This window comes from Aplidium turbinatum, chromosome 4, assembly GCF_918807975.1.
Source record: "Aplidium turbinatum chromosome 4, kaAplTurb1.1, whole genome shotgun sequence".
Lineage (NCBI taxonomy): Eukaryota > Metazoa > Chordata > Ascidiacea > Aplousobranchia > Polyclinidae > Aplidium > Aplidium turbinatum.
Genome location: NC_137475.1, coordinates 1883922 through 1898709, shown reverse-complemented (window position 1 = coordinate 1898709; position 14788 = coordinate 1883922). Strand labels below are relative to the sequence as shown.

The window sequence follows — 14788 nt, the reverse complement described above, 5'->3', positions numbered from 1 at the left end:
TCATATTGCCATGGTAGTGTAAATTTCAAGTGCTGTGGGTAGCAGGATTCAGAGTTATTTCGGCCCACAAACTAGACCATATACCCTCGCCATAAGTCAATTTCTGTAGTTAATGATCCTCGTTTCAAAAAACAAATAATTAACCACCTAAAATCTGCAAAAACGTGATACCTCAGAAACTTGAATGCTTTTTAGAGACACATTTGCTTCAATGTTACGCTTTCAATGTGTCGCCAACCAATGTTGTCCAGAAATACAATCGTTTGTAAGCGACTACAAATAAGCAATGAAAATTTTCAAAAATTAAATAAAAAGTAAACCAACGTTTTCTATCACAAACTGTGTCGACTCCACTCCACCTTCCATTGTTGAGACAAGTTCTTGTTTTGGCTCCAATGTGGTTGTGGAAACTGCGACATCTGAGGGTCATTGTGGCATTGACGTAATAGGGCCCAGGATAGTAGTTTACGACTTCCCCATTCATGGATTGAATGGAGGATCGAAGATCAGTACATTCCACACCTGAGAAACAACGAATGGATGAAGTGTTTGCTTCATTTATATTATTACAATGTTCACCTACGATCTGCTACATACTTTCAAACAGCATTGCGGTAGCTTATATTGGGTTAACCCATATAAGACAAACGTTGCGTTTTCGCAACAGACAAGTAGGTCGCGCTTTTTTCTATTTCTCGGTCGAACTGCTTGAGATTTTGCGGTCAGTCCAGTTTCATTAGTTAGTTTAGTGCTTTGAGAGTCAGAAACAAGTTAGCTTATCTGTTTAAATTGATAAAGTGAATGTCTTCTGAGACACCGAGACCTAACCCTGGCATTGAATACATTCTATTTGAATATTCTATTTTGAATTCTATATTTGAATTCTATATATTCTATTCTATATATATATTTGAATTCATATATTATATATTTGAATATATTTATATTTGAATATATTTGAATTATATATTTGAATTCTATATATTTGAATTCTATATATTCTATATTTGAATATTCAATATTCTATTATGACATTCTATTTGAATAAGAACTGAAGATGCTCATTATGTAGCGAAATATATATTCTTTTGAAACATGAGGCTGGTTGAACTTTATTTTAATAATTCTCAAACAAAAACTTATCTGTTTATTAACTTTACTGAAGTTTTAACATAGTTCTGAATTTCGACAATTTTTTGGAATACGATGGCTGCAAGAAATATTAGGTAAGTTGCATTTTTATATGACGAATTTACAATTTTTTTTAGTGTGTATCTTAATTTAATGTATTAGGTATTGCTTGGTTCACTTATATAAAATCTAGCTGTCTTCTAAGTAGAAGTGTTTTCGTGTTCAAAATGCGTGGCAATTTTTGTTGCGTTTCCGCAACGTTTGTCATCACAGATGCGCTGAACGATGCGTTTTCGCAACGTTTGTCATACCGTGAGCTTTCGATGTGCGACCGCTCTGCATTTTATTATGGATTGATTGCTGTTGATAATGAAATATGCTAATCTGTAAATAAAGTTTTTTTTACAAACTATAATCTGACCCAACTCAATCCATCTGTTATCTGTCTTTGAATGTTTTATAACATATTGCATTAGTTTCGTACATAATTACAGCAGGCCTATAACGAAAACCTCATGCAAAAATATTTAACCGCTATCCAAGTTAGAATTCATTTGTAAATTAAGAATTATATATTAATTATTAAAATTCTACAATGTGCTTCAAAGATCTGTTGAAGGTTTTCAAGTAATATCCCACAAGCCCGACTTATCTTCCATATCATAACAATTTTTCAGTGTTACAGGAAATCTTTTGTGCTAAACTGTTGGCCTTATTTAGTGATTGTTGTCGAAAGCAAATTACATTGTTGTTCTACTTTTCTAACTCTAGTTTTCCCACACGTGTGGTTAATTATTTTTGTCTCCATTGTTAGGAAAAAGAGATTGGATGAAGAGTTGGAAGAACTTGAAAGATTCTCTGACAAAGAAAGTTCTGAAGAAGAAAATGATGATAACATCACTGTCGTTCAAACGTCTGAAGAAATTACAGTGTTTATCGCTCCACCGGATAATGGAAATATGACTGATGAAGATTCAGGTGACAAAGGAAATGTGCAGCTGGGCCATTTACCGCGTGATCAGCTTACGGCTGAAGCTATAGTGGCAAGGTCCCGCCCCTTCGGTCTCACAATACAGGATAAATATTCGAGTCAAGAAATGGTACTTTTCAATCCTCTCCTACATGTTGAATGTATGTGTGAACAACGCTTGGCTGTTTTCGAGTGAAGGTGGTTACAGCCAAGACATGCTGACCTTTACCAGATCACTGGTACAAATCTGGCTTAAAAAATGTGGAGTCCCTCTGCAAAAAAACAGGAAGACAACAGTCGCTAACAAAGGCGATCAATGCAGAGATGCGGTTTGATCAAATTGCTCATGATATCGTTCCAAGTGAACCCAAAAGCTGCCGAAGATGCAGACAATGCCAGAGCCAAACAGTAGGCTATACGTCTGCAAGAAATGCGATGTTCATTTACATTTGAAATGCTCTCAACATTACCACTAACAGTGAATACGTTTTTACGAGTGAGTACATGATAATATTGATAATGCAACCGTTGTTCCAGCAATAAATCTTGCAAACTGCCAAGCTGACTTAGTGTAATAAATATTACAATATTTCAGAAAAAACACTGCAGACAGATCATACAACTAAACATATGAAGATAATAGCTAGGAAGATCAAGAGATTAAACAGACATAGCCTACATATATGTTTTAAGTATGTACGAATCAATTGCGACAACAGCAATAGTATGCGTGGTGACAAACGATGCGTTTTCGCAACATCCACTGCCGGCAGGATGACAAACGATGCGTTTTCGCAACGTTCGATTTTTGCAAATACTTCAATAAATCAACAAAACATAAAAAAAATTTTGGCAATTATCATCCCTTTACACACTATTAAAGATGATATGTGACTTTCACGAATTTTTAAGCATCTTTATTTTTCATGTCTTATATGGGTTAAAGCAAGAATACCGTATACAATAGGGAGGGCCGTCGGAAACAGATCGCTTAGCAACTCGAATTTCTAAGGAGGTTTGTCGAGTAAATGGCGAAGTCGAAAACCATTCTTAAATTGAACGCCAGGAAGACGGTGCACAACAGGGTCCAACTAATCAGTAGCCTAAATCACTCCATTCCAGGGATACTGCAGTTGCGTAGGTTATATTCAGGATGTGTGCGTCGCACACCGATCAAACATGGTTGATTCATCAATCATCATACAGTTAAACTCAGTTTGTAATAAAGCTTGGAATGCATGACAGTCCAGTTTTTCACTTTGTCTTGTTATAAAACATAAAAAAATATTGGAAACATGTGTGCTCAGATCTTAAAACATACATAGTTGATAGCCACCTAAACATGCTTTAATTCTCAGTAAGACCCCAATTGCAGCTTTGACACGCCAATCATTCAGAACATGTTGAAAATGGCTACTGTTCATTTGTAACTCTCCTGACAGGCAGGGTTGCCTGGATTCAGAGTAAGCTAGGCTATAGGGCTAGGTTATATAAGCATAGTATGCAAGTAGGCTATTTGATAGCCTATATAAAAGCTGAAAGCAGTTATGCAAGTAAGTAAGCTACTAAAACTTAGGTATAGCCTAGCCTATAATATAAAAGGTGAAAGCAGGGTATGGGCATTGCAACTAGGGTAGATATAAAAGTGAAGGCGGGTATATGGACTACTTAGGGATCAGGTAAGTATCAGTGCTCAGAGAAGAAAGAATAGGTGGAGTATTAGCCTACTGACTGAAGCAAGTATAATTGGGTTCTGTTTCAGTAAAAAATTTATTCACAATAGTGAAGTGGAGGGAAATTTAAAACACAATTCGCTATTTATTACAGGTATTCAGTAGGCTACAGTAATTCGTAGTGGTAGTTGTAGCTTACCAGTCGTATTTTACATTGATTGATTGAATACAAATAATCAGTACCGGTGGTAGTTTATCAATTAATTGCAGTTAATTGGTCTGTAATAGTTATAACATGGCCGCATATTATACTCGATCTGCTTATCTGGTATTCGGCTTTGCCAACGAAATGAATAAGCTGGTTCTTCCCACCAGTGGTGACGTTCTCCGATATTGCGCCCGAGTAAAAGAAGAATACAAAATCATGAAGAAGGTCACCGGAGATTGCTAGAAGAAAATGGGGCTGCGCGAGATGGCGGAAGCAGTGATGACTAAGATAACAAGTATCTAAGCTTTCGCCACAGTGGCGATCATCACGCGTGAGGAAGTGATCAAGAAGATTTTGAAGGAATGGGCCATGGTTAAGACGAAGAATAAAATCCCCACGGCGAGAAAAACGGCTGAATGGAAAGCTTCAATAAAGGCGACTCTTTGTCTCGACACTCTTTTCGACGTCGTTGACGACAAATTACTGCATTCACGCGAGGTTGATTTCGTTAAGGACCAACGCGGAGCACGCACTGGTTTCATTGGAAACGTCAATTGGGAGGCGGTAAAACCTGTGAAGAAGAGGAACTAGCGGAAGGAGCAACTGCTTTCGAAAGAGAAGCGAGAAAATGAGCGGTAAGGAACGCGAAGAATGTCTCGAATGAAGACACTACAGAAGAATCTTCCAGAAGGCGTTTCCTTTCAGAGTGTTCGATCGGCAGCGAAGAACTCGAAGAAGAGCAGGAGCGATATAGCCTACTTTCGATCTCCATATAGTTGCGCGTGAGGCAGATAGGTATGGAATTCTGAGTCGAGCAGCAACTGCCCTCTCAACCGCAACATTACTGGACACAAAAAATGATTTCAATCCGACGATGGTAGTCGACGAAAACAAGCTCGTTCGTGCACGAAACCAGCTCCGTTTAGAGACGAATCACTTCGCTTCCAGTTTGCTCGACACAATAGTAGAAGGCCTTTACTTTGACGGCAGAAAGGATTCAACCCTTCTTTGTTTGTTTTTGACTGTTTAGCGTCGTTTTGTGTATTTTCTATTTTTTTAATTACGTTTTTTTTTTTTTTAAAAACGTTTTTTATTTTATTTGAGTGATATTGATTTTTTTGTTCGGCGTTTTCCTGCGGCCCGATCTAAAAAAGTTTTTTAGATTATTTGTTTGTGACCTAAGCCTCCTATCTGAGCCAAGTTACTAAGTGATTTGACAAAAAAAGTGCATTGACGCCCCTCCCTAGTATGCAATGACCATTTGGACAACACATCCTCCTAAATAGAAGAGAAAAATAATGCACGTACGCAAGCTGAAGACATACGACCAGCAAAATATATATTGCAAATCCAAGGGTAAATAACGATTAAGTTGTAACAAACACAAAGCAGCAAAAGTTTGTTTCACAATTCATTTGCGCATTTGAAACCATTTCCAAGTATTTCACAAGGCAACGAAATTCATTGCGAACAATATATTTCAGACAGCTTTTGTAAATAATGCTTTAAAAAATGCAAAGTGTTTAGAATTTATAGTTTTTTGTCAAGGCTAGGAGACTGTATTTCAATAGAAGAAACGCCTACCACGCTTTGCAAAGTGAAACAATGTATCTTGTGCTTGGCATAGGTTACGCGGTAAAGTAGCCAGATGACAGATTGTGACATAACTGTGACAGATTGTGAGCCTTATTGTGAAAGAAAGCATTTTGCGGGAAGAGTGTGTTGAGTAAGTGTTCGAATTTTTTACTAGTGTGTACAGCCTTGATTGTCTTTGCTGCGAGTCTTCGTTGCTCGAGCAGAGCTATATAAGCAAGATGTCTCTCTATGGCGTCAATTTTGTTGGCGTGATCTGAAGTTAATTCATATCCTACACCGACGGTTTTTAACCTGGGCGCTACAACCTCCTAGGGGGCGCTGTTGACCTTTAGAAGAGCGGAAATATTCAGGGGGCGATATAAGGGGCGCTATATTCAGAATGTGCAACCATATTTACCTCGCTGCGAATTTGCTTGGGGCATATTATGCATGTTGAAATTGAAAACTGATTGAAATATTGCCTCTATTTTCTTGAAGTAATAATGAAAATGTGAATGTATTTTGTAAATTTACCATAGCGGTGGGATGGCGCAACGGATAAGGCGTTGGCTTTCCAATTATGCAAACCTGGTTCGACTCCCGGCTTCAGCTGGTTGTTGAAAACACCGCTCACCTCTACCCAGGGTGTAATAAATGGGGTGGGCGTAGTTGCTGAAGTAAAGGCGGCCGAGAGAAAGGAACTGGCTACCCTACTCTCCTTAGTGCCGAAGGCTTAGTACAATGAGAACCTTATTTTCTCATACCCGACACTTGAATCAAGTATGGGACCCCCCTTTACTTTACCATAATTCTTTGAATTTAAGTTTTAATTTCTTAATTGTACAATGCTACAATGCAATATCCGATTACAAATTAACGCTATAACTCATCCTCTTTAGTACAGACCTTATATCGTGATAGACGCCAGACTGTGGACATCTCTTGAAAAAAGGCGCTGGGAAAGAAAGGTTAGAACCACTGGCTTACACCAACCGTAGTTTTGCGTCATAACACATCATTCTTACGTTGACAAGATATCGATTGCCCATCCCACGATCCCCCTCCAGTACATTTTCGCGCAGAGCTTCCGGACTGGAAGAAGAAACCTTTATCACAGTTGTAATAGGCTACACGGAAGAAGCCTGTTCCTTTATATTTTATTGTTGAGTGATTGGAAGGTGGTGCGCTACCGCAGTTGACATCTACCAAAATAAATTAAAGATAAAAAGTGTTTTTCAACATGATATTGGATTTATTAGAGATAAAACAAAATTTGAAACTTCAGGAACCATTAAAAAAATTTCATCGAAAATAATGAGTTACGTGATGATGCAAGAAAAATCAAGCAAACCATTTTGATTGACCTACTAATAAAACATTAAGTGTGATTCGTGATATAGCGGCAAATGACGAAGCTATCCTGATTTTCTACCACTTGCATTGAAAGTTGAACAATCTGTCTAATTCAAAAAAGAAAACAAAATATTCATTAGCGAAAGTTAATAGAAATGTTACGTCCTATGACATCTGTTTGTTTTCTGTTTTTTTTCTGTTTTTTTTTCTTTTTTTTTCACGTAACCCAAGACTTCTATTCATGTTTGCTTGTACCCAAAGCAACGCAAGTTCTTCCGCAAGGCCCATCACAACGACATTCATTTCCCAACGTGCAATCTCCATCTTGGACGCACACTTCCCCGCAAGTCATTCCATTCGCTGACACCTGGATGTCGTTGCGTTCACCACATGGCCCTGGATCAAAAACTTATGTTTATCTACAGTCAGAGATGGGCGTGATCTTGATCTTGAAGATCACTTTTTTTTTGGTGATCTTGATCTAAGATCACTTTTTTTTGTGTGATCTTGATCTTGAAGAACAATAAGATCAAGATCACTTTAAAATTAAAGTTTACTTCCTAGATAGAGGCATTTTTTTAAAACTTGTACTGTACAAAGTAGTTAGTGGCGACTACTAACATTAAGCCACTGCTAATCTGGTATGTGTCGAACAAAAGACGATTTAAAATCTCCATCTAATCTGGTCAGTGTTGCCATTTCAAAATTGAAAAAGTTTTCGGTGTTGGTCATAATAAGTAAGTCAACTTCCGTGTACTTTTTGTTGACGTATAATAAAAAATGATTTAACTTTGTTCACAATTTCCATGTGTGAATTTTAAAGAAATGTTTGCTTTCTTTGACCCAATTTTAGATGTTTCAAAAGTGTAGAATGGCGGTGTTAAAAAATCTGGACTCTAGCCGACTTTGGTCATGTAAAGTGGTTTATTGCAGCAAATCAACCAGACCAAGACTTGTTTACGGTCTGAGTATGGAGCGGTTTGTTTGACCGGAAACCTCTGGAACTTTTTTGATAGCAGACAACAGTATCAAGGTTGCCAGATGGGTAAATGGTGCAATAAACATTGACATAACACAGTGAAAGTTAAAACAACTTAGTAACACGAATAAAAACTCCAACATAAACCAGACAAAAATTTGGTAAAAAATGATGCAGTTAAACTTTATTATTATTTATTTATTATAAATAAAAAGCATAAAACTAATTGCTTTTTCAGTAGGCTACTATTGTAATTAACCTCGGCCTTGGGGTGACGTTGCGATTCTACGCAAACTACGTCAACAATTGATAGGCCTAATAGCAACAGTCACTAACTCATTACAATTCTTAGGCCAGCGATCGAGTAGTTAAAAGTAAAAGTTAGCAATACCAACTATATACCTTTACCCGGGTTGCTTATATACAGTATAGTAACTATTTTTTGCAACATCATTGACCAAAAACTTCATTTTTTTTCAAGTACACAAAAAGTGATCTTGAAAGTGATCTTGATCTTCAAGATCACTTAGTTTGGTGATCTTGATCTTGATCTTCAAGATCACTTAGTTTGGTGATCTTGATCTTGATCTTCAAGATCACCTATTCTTGGTGATCTTGATCTTGATCTTCAAGATCACCAATACTGGTGATCTTGCCCATCTCTGTCTACAGCTATGGTATTGAAGCAAACATTTCTTAAAAGAATACGCGATATTTAAAGATTAAAGGGTCTGTTGAAAAAAACGTATCGACTCCAGCAATCAATTGGACAAAAATACATTTAATAGAATCTGACAACTATTATCATAAACGCTCAGAATCCAATACTAAAGAATATAATACATGCAACGATATAACTAAATAGTAAGTTTAAAGATTAGAGAAACTGCAAACATTGAAGCCTGGAAGTTCTAGCTTCGTGCAATGCTCTGGATGAACTTCATTCGAAGAAGAAATGCAACATTTATCCTGATCTAACATCCTGACAACAGAAACTATTTAGTTTGCTACAGATCTGCATTTTCAAGTTCGATATAATGAATGAATGAACTTGACTTTTACTACATCAATAAAATTGACAACTTTTTGAAAATGACAGAAGACCTTGACAAGTTTGCTCCAATATTATTTAACTACTGTGTGAATTTTACAAATTCAGTTGAAGAGAAATTATGCTGTATGTGTATCATATACGATTATTACTGTCCAGTTTATTTTGTAATAAAAATAACGGTAAAATCTAGGCCTAATTAGCGTTGGCATTCTAGTACAGTATATTAGTGTAAACTTTACAGCTCACAGCAGTGATGGTGTTAATTAAACTGCTGTACACATAGTAGCAATTGTCACGATACACTTTTTATGAAACTTACTGGTACAATTGCTTCTTTTCTTGTTGCTCCATTTGCCTCTTCCAGTGCAAAGATGTGTTATATTTTTGTAAAGAACAAAACCAGGATTGCAAACATACTTAGCCATGTCATCAAACTTGTAAGGAGGTCTGGTCAAGAGAACATAATATCCTGCGGCGTTTTTTCTATAAACTTCCACGTGAGATGATGCATTTATTGGCGGAAGAACCTTACAGCGTATCTCTGTAAATTATTTGTAAAAAGATGTTTGAATGAAAATGTTATTGTTTTATCATATTTTGGACTGTAGATACTTTAATCAATTCCACCATGGCTATCATGCAATAAAAGCGAAAAATGCTTGATACATGATATATACTGTAGATAAAAGAATTAATCAACATGTCAATTAAACCACAAACCTAGCATAGATTTCTCAAGCACGAAAGTGACATTGCAAGTGCTAGAAAATAAGGTATCACCTTTGCTGTTGTTTTGAAAGAGTCGTGAATATAAATTGTCAACAAACATAGCCTATCAGCGGTTATATGTTTCTCGGAAGCCGTTTGCAGCAAGAATTAACGACGATAGATACCGTGTTAATTTCCCCCATGAGGCTGGGTTCGTCAGTATATATCGCACCCCTAATTTTGCCACAGACCACCGACCACTACCTTTACTAAGTTTTTATAAATAAGTTATATTAAGTTGTTGTGGCTCATATTTGAAAATGACTGTTGCTGTATTTTAAATTGACTTCCATTGGTATAAAATAACGTGGCTGTTAGAATAACATATCACTTTTTCTGCTATCCAGAACGAATCGTGAATCTAGATTTACAACAAACAAACTGTTTGTTGCTTTCAACAAGTTATTATAGCTTGTTGTAGCTCATACCTAAGAAAATGACTTTTTCTGTATTTAAATCGACTTCCTGTCTGTAATTGTTAGTACTGTAAGTGGTAAATTACGTCTTGTTGTATTTGTTTTTGCTTTTACAACCTTTAAAGTAAAGTGAATCTGGACATTTTACATCAACTTTGGTTTTATGTAACACCAACTACAATAATGTTGTTTCTTGCAAATGAACAATCTTTATAAATTTTCTTGTTTTCAAATGTTTAGGAAAGGCGATATGCAAATATGAAATACCCACCCTTGTCTATGCAAGACAATCCGCATTCATGACCACAGATGCATCGACGAGTTCTATAGCAATGTCTATCACTGGTGCAAGGTTTTCGACAGCGCCTTCTTTGTTCTGCAGCAGCCCTCAGGTCACGTGACGGACAACCTAAACAGTTCCAATGAAATGACATGTCAGCCTTCTAACAGTAACCTAGCTAATGGGGGCAAGGGAGTACCCACTTTTGAGCGAAGCATCAGGGGTTGCTTTAAAAAATTATAAAAACTTATAATTTTCAGATAAAGCATAATATTTCTCATCTTCTACTTCACATCATGCGGACGAAAACGGCATCATTAAACTAGGCCGGTACTTCATTGGCTTTCCAATAGTGGCCTAGCTTGGAGTTGGTGATCGGTTAGTGTGAATCTATATCTTCGGACTTCGAAGCCTCTGATAGGAACCTGAGTTGGCTGTGAACCACTGATGCAGGTTCGGCCACCGAGATTAGAGAAAGCAGAGTCCCCGGTCGCAGAGTCATGGGACGCAAAGTTAATTCAACCACTAAAATGTTCAGTAAACCACAACGCTTAATAGTTTATGCATTGTCGTCAGTGTTTTAAATACTGTCATTGTTCCCTGTAACTCTAATCACATAGTTCAGTGCTTTTCAACTCATGGAAGGGTACGCACTTGGGCGGATGATAGCTTATTGTTAGCGATGGCTATTTGTCTTTGATGCCAATGCTCAAATACACATCCCTGAGCCAAACCAGCTGTACGCGTTCTAGCCGCTAGCGGTTTCTTTGTGCGCAAAGTCGTGCACGAAATCCTGGCGGTATGGACATATTCGATACTTAATAAGCTTACTACTATACAAACGTATGGAATTGATAGTTATATTCAAAGTTGATATGCAAAAGTTCATCGTTCAAACAAAAATTCAAATTTGGAAGTGTTCTCTAATAACAACTTGAAAAGTTTGAGACAGTCCAGACCTACATTTATACAATAATAGAACAATAGAGCTTCGGTAGAGAATTTTCCTTGTACCATAGGCATAAGGGAGGGCAGTCAATGCACTTTTTTTTGTCAAATCACTTAGAAACTCGGCTCAGATAGGAGGCTTAGGTCACAAACCAAAAATCTGAAAACCTTTTTTAAATTGGACCGCGGAAAACGCCGCACAAAAAAAATCAATATCACCCAAATAAAATAAAAAACGTTTTTTTTTCCCAAAAAAAGCGTAATTAAAAAAATAGAAAATATACAAAACGAATCTAAACAGTCAAAAACAATCAAAGGGTTTTATCCTTTCTGCCGTCGAAGTAAAGGCCTTCAACTATTGTGTGAAGCTAACTGGAAGCGAAGTGATTTTTCTCTAAACGGAGCTGGTTTCGTGCACGAACGAGCTTGTTTCTGTCGAATACCGTCGTAGGATTTAAGTCATCTTTTGTGTCCAGTAATGTTGCGGTTGCAAGGGCAGTTGCTGCTTGACTCGGAATTCCATATCTTTCCGCCTCACGCGCAACTGTACAACGATTGAAAATACATTGCTCCTGCTCTTTTTCGAGTTCTTCTCTGCCAATCGAGCACTCTGAAGGGAAGCGCCTTCTGGGATATTATGCTTCTGTACTGTTGTCACCCGAGACATTCTTCGCGTTCCTTCCGCTCGTTTTCTCGCTTCTCTCTCGAAAGCAGTTGCCAACTAAACAACACCCTAAATTTTGATTAGAGCTGAGATTTAAAAAAATTGCAATCCCAGAATTTAAAGTTCTTTTGCAAAATCCGAATAAGCTACTTGACTAAAACAAGGTTTAGTATATTTAAAACGAGAAAAACTGCTATTGTCTTAATGATTACCTAATGCGGGATGCAAGCAATCAGTTATGTCTACCTGGTGTAAATTTTCAGAAATTATCAGTAGCAAACAAATCAATAATATTAGCCCAATTGGATATTTGCATAAAAATGCTAATTATTTTTGTACTACACTAATTTTTGTTGTTGTTTATTGAATAAATGTGTCCCATGCTTTTTAAAGTGCTTTAACTGCCCCAAGCCCTAAAAACATACACACTTTTTGCAATCACCATAACTGTGGTTTGTGTTTGCCAAACTGCATGGGTTTTACTTTTTTAGAAAGTAGAAGACTTGTATTGTCTAAAAGTTGAAAAAAATTACTAAGTTTGTATTTGAACTTTTTCTGCAATTTTCAATCAATTACAGAGAATTTTTATTTTTTGTGCAAAGTGAAGTTTCTGGGACTCTTTCTTCGCATAACCTATAAATTTCAACGCGTCAACGATGCGTGGAAAGCTTGAAACTTGCCTGACGTCTAGCGCAGTTTCATGTTTTTTTGTTTTTATTTTCAGATATCAAAATGCACACAGTTTGTAAATATATTGTAAAAGACTGTTGAAAATGCAGTAACTTTCATTTTTTAATTTTTTTTCTGACAGTTACCTTTCTCAAAATACAGTAGGCCTACAGCAGTTCAAAATCAAAGCCTTGCTCAAGCTAAATTCTGAAAAATGCATCAAAAAAAGCGTGGCAATTAAAGGGTTAGGTCTATTTGTTTAGAACATGCGGGAGTGAAGTAAATGAGTGTTGAATTGAAATCAATCCATTGCATTTTCTCTTAGTTTAAAAATCGTCTAAACTGCCCGATTTTACTGAACAAAAAAGACCATTGTTATTTAAAAAAAAATGCTGCAGCTGCAGCTAACTCTGTTTGATTAATGCGTAATAATAATATATCATGCTATTTTATAGTTTTTAGTTGAAAGGTAGTATTTGCATAATTCTACAATAGCGGTTGCCATAAATAACAAACCTACAAAAGAGAGTCTACGTTTTGGAGCCACAGCAGAGAATAAATTATTTCAGCACATCAACATTTGGCGTTTACTTACTTTCAAGAGCTCCACTTTGAACATCTTTCCATTCCAACAAAAAAACAAAAGCAAATAAGATAACAAACATATATGTACTCATTGTTAGACCTAAAAGCAAGTAATAAAAGTAAATAAAACTGTTACATCAGAATTATAATTTGATTGGTATTTAGTTTTACGGCCAAATGCTTTTCATGTTGCCAATCTTCCTTTACTTGGGCTTGGCTCATTATTTGTTATTTGTCGTTTTTCACCAGTGGCAATAGTTGTTTTTTTTTTCTGTACAGCCAACACATTAGAATTGAACTGAAATGTGAAAGTTTTATGAAGAAAAATACTAAATAACTACAGCTTCACAAAGTTACTAGATAGACAAACAAACAATTTATGTTTTCTAAATCTACATTCAATGCTGTAACTTCAAATCATTCTCAGCTTTCGGGCAAGTTTTTTTTTCTTTTGAAATTGGTTGTGCTTGTTGTTTCTCAAACCCTCATCGAAATAACTTCCTGAAACTTTTTCTCTTTAAGCAAATCACAAATGTGCTGAATCTCAACGCTACGGTACTCTTGAAACTCTTCAAAGCAAATTGAATTTGAGCCTTTCCGTCAAAAACACGTATGACGCCAACAAATAAGGAAGTAATTCAATTATTATTAATCTTTAGGCAAATACCGTCTTGGAAAAGTTCGATTTAATATTCTTGTTTTTTGTTTAAATCTCAAAAAAACGATGTTGCAAAAATAAATTTCGAAAACAAAACGAACAAAAAGAAAAGGTGGAAAGACCCTAATAATTTAAAACATGCATCCAAAGATCTAATTTTAAGGTATAGGTATGCATCGATGAATATAATTAGGCAAGGTCACCAAACCTGATAGTTTAACTTTAGGACTACCATACCGGTCAACTGACCAGTAGAGCATTTGTTTTTAGTGATATTTTTCGCAAATGAGCATATTTTCTGCTGATATTACGAAGACTTTTCACGTTGGGTATGAACTACGTACTTTATGCAGATAATCACTTTACACTCAAAATACTCCAAAAGAATCGTAAATATATCTAGAACTACTATAACGGTCAATTGACCGGTAAATGGAAATATTGGATAAAATTATTCTTGTAGATATCGAATAATCAAACAGTTCCAGCGCTCCATTACCTTCTTGATTTTTAATTGTGCTGACGTTTAAGTTGCGTTGTTTCTTGTTCTCCGTGACGTGACCTACCTGAGTACCCAGATGTTTCATCCTTAATTGTCGTTTTTGCCGCCTGCCGGAAGCCGTTGTTTTTGGAGAGACTATTTACCTTTTTGGAATGAAAATTCAGTATCGCTAGAAAAGCAAATGAGAGATACCAGGACACCTTTGCGATATGTGTGTACTTCGGATTTGAGTTTAACCGTTGTGAAGAATCATCAGTGTATACAAAAAAATCAGGTTTTTATCCCACTTCAGACTCAATAAATCAAAGCACAATAAACGATTGCAATTCATGATTGCGACAGGAAGAGGTGTAGG

General features: G+C 36.3%; 2 protein-coding genes across 2 annotated transcripts in view; both read right to left on the bottom strand.

Annotated features, from left to right (window-relative positions):
• LOC145768334 (complement factor B-like) overlaps positions 1–6651 on the bottom strand; it is a 39971-nt gene extending 33320 nt beyond the window's left edge. The window contains exons 1-2 of the mRNA XM_082579811.1: positions 6583–6651; positions 325–522 (exon numbers count right to left, since the gene is read on the bottom strand). Coding sequence (XP_082435937.1) covers positions 325–484 — 160 coding nt within the window. The 5' untranslated portion in view covers positions 485–522; positions 6583–6651. The remainder of the gene's footprint in view (positions 1–324; positions 523–6582) is intronic.
• Positions 6652–6847: 196 nt separating this feature from the next.
• On the bottom strand, positions 6848–14518 carry LOC145768332 (uncharacterized). Its single transcript, XM_082579810.1, has 5 exons — positions 14431–14518; positions 13284–13373; positions 10399–10536; positions 9263–9484; positions 6848–7306 (listed from the first exon to the last, which is right to left on the bottom strand). Exons 1-5 carry the CDS (start codon positions 14516–14518, stop codon positions 7146–7148), a joined length of 699 nt encoding a protein of 232 aa, XP_082435936.1. The 3' UTR covers positions 6848–7145.
• Positions 14519–14788: the final 270 nt, after the last annotated feature.

Excerpts from the sequence above, each read along its gene's own strand:
- LOC145768332 (XM_082579810.1), bottom strand. The coding sequence starts at position 14,518 with ATGAAACATCTGGGTACTCAGGTAGGTCACGTCACGGAGAACAAGAAA. Across the intron at positions 13,374-14,430 it reads CACAATTAAAAATCAAGAAG|GTCTAACAATGAGTACATAT; the intron begins GTAATGGAGCGC and ends ACTTGCTTTTAG. Across the intron at positions 7,307-9,262 it reads GAAAAGAAGCAATTGTACCA|GGCCATGTGGTGAACGCAAC; the intron begins GTAAGTTTCATA and ends TTTTTGATCCAG.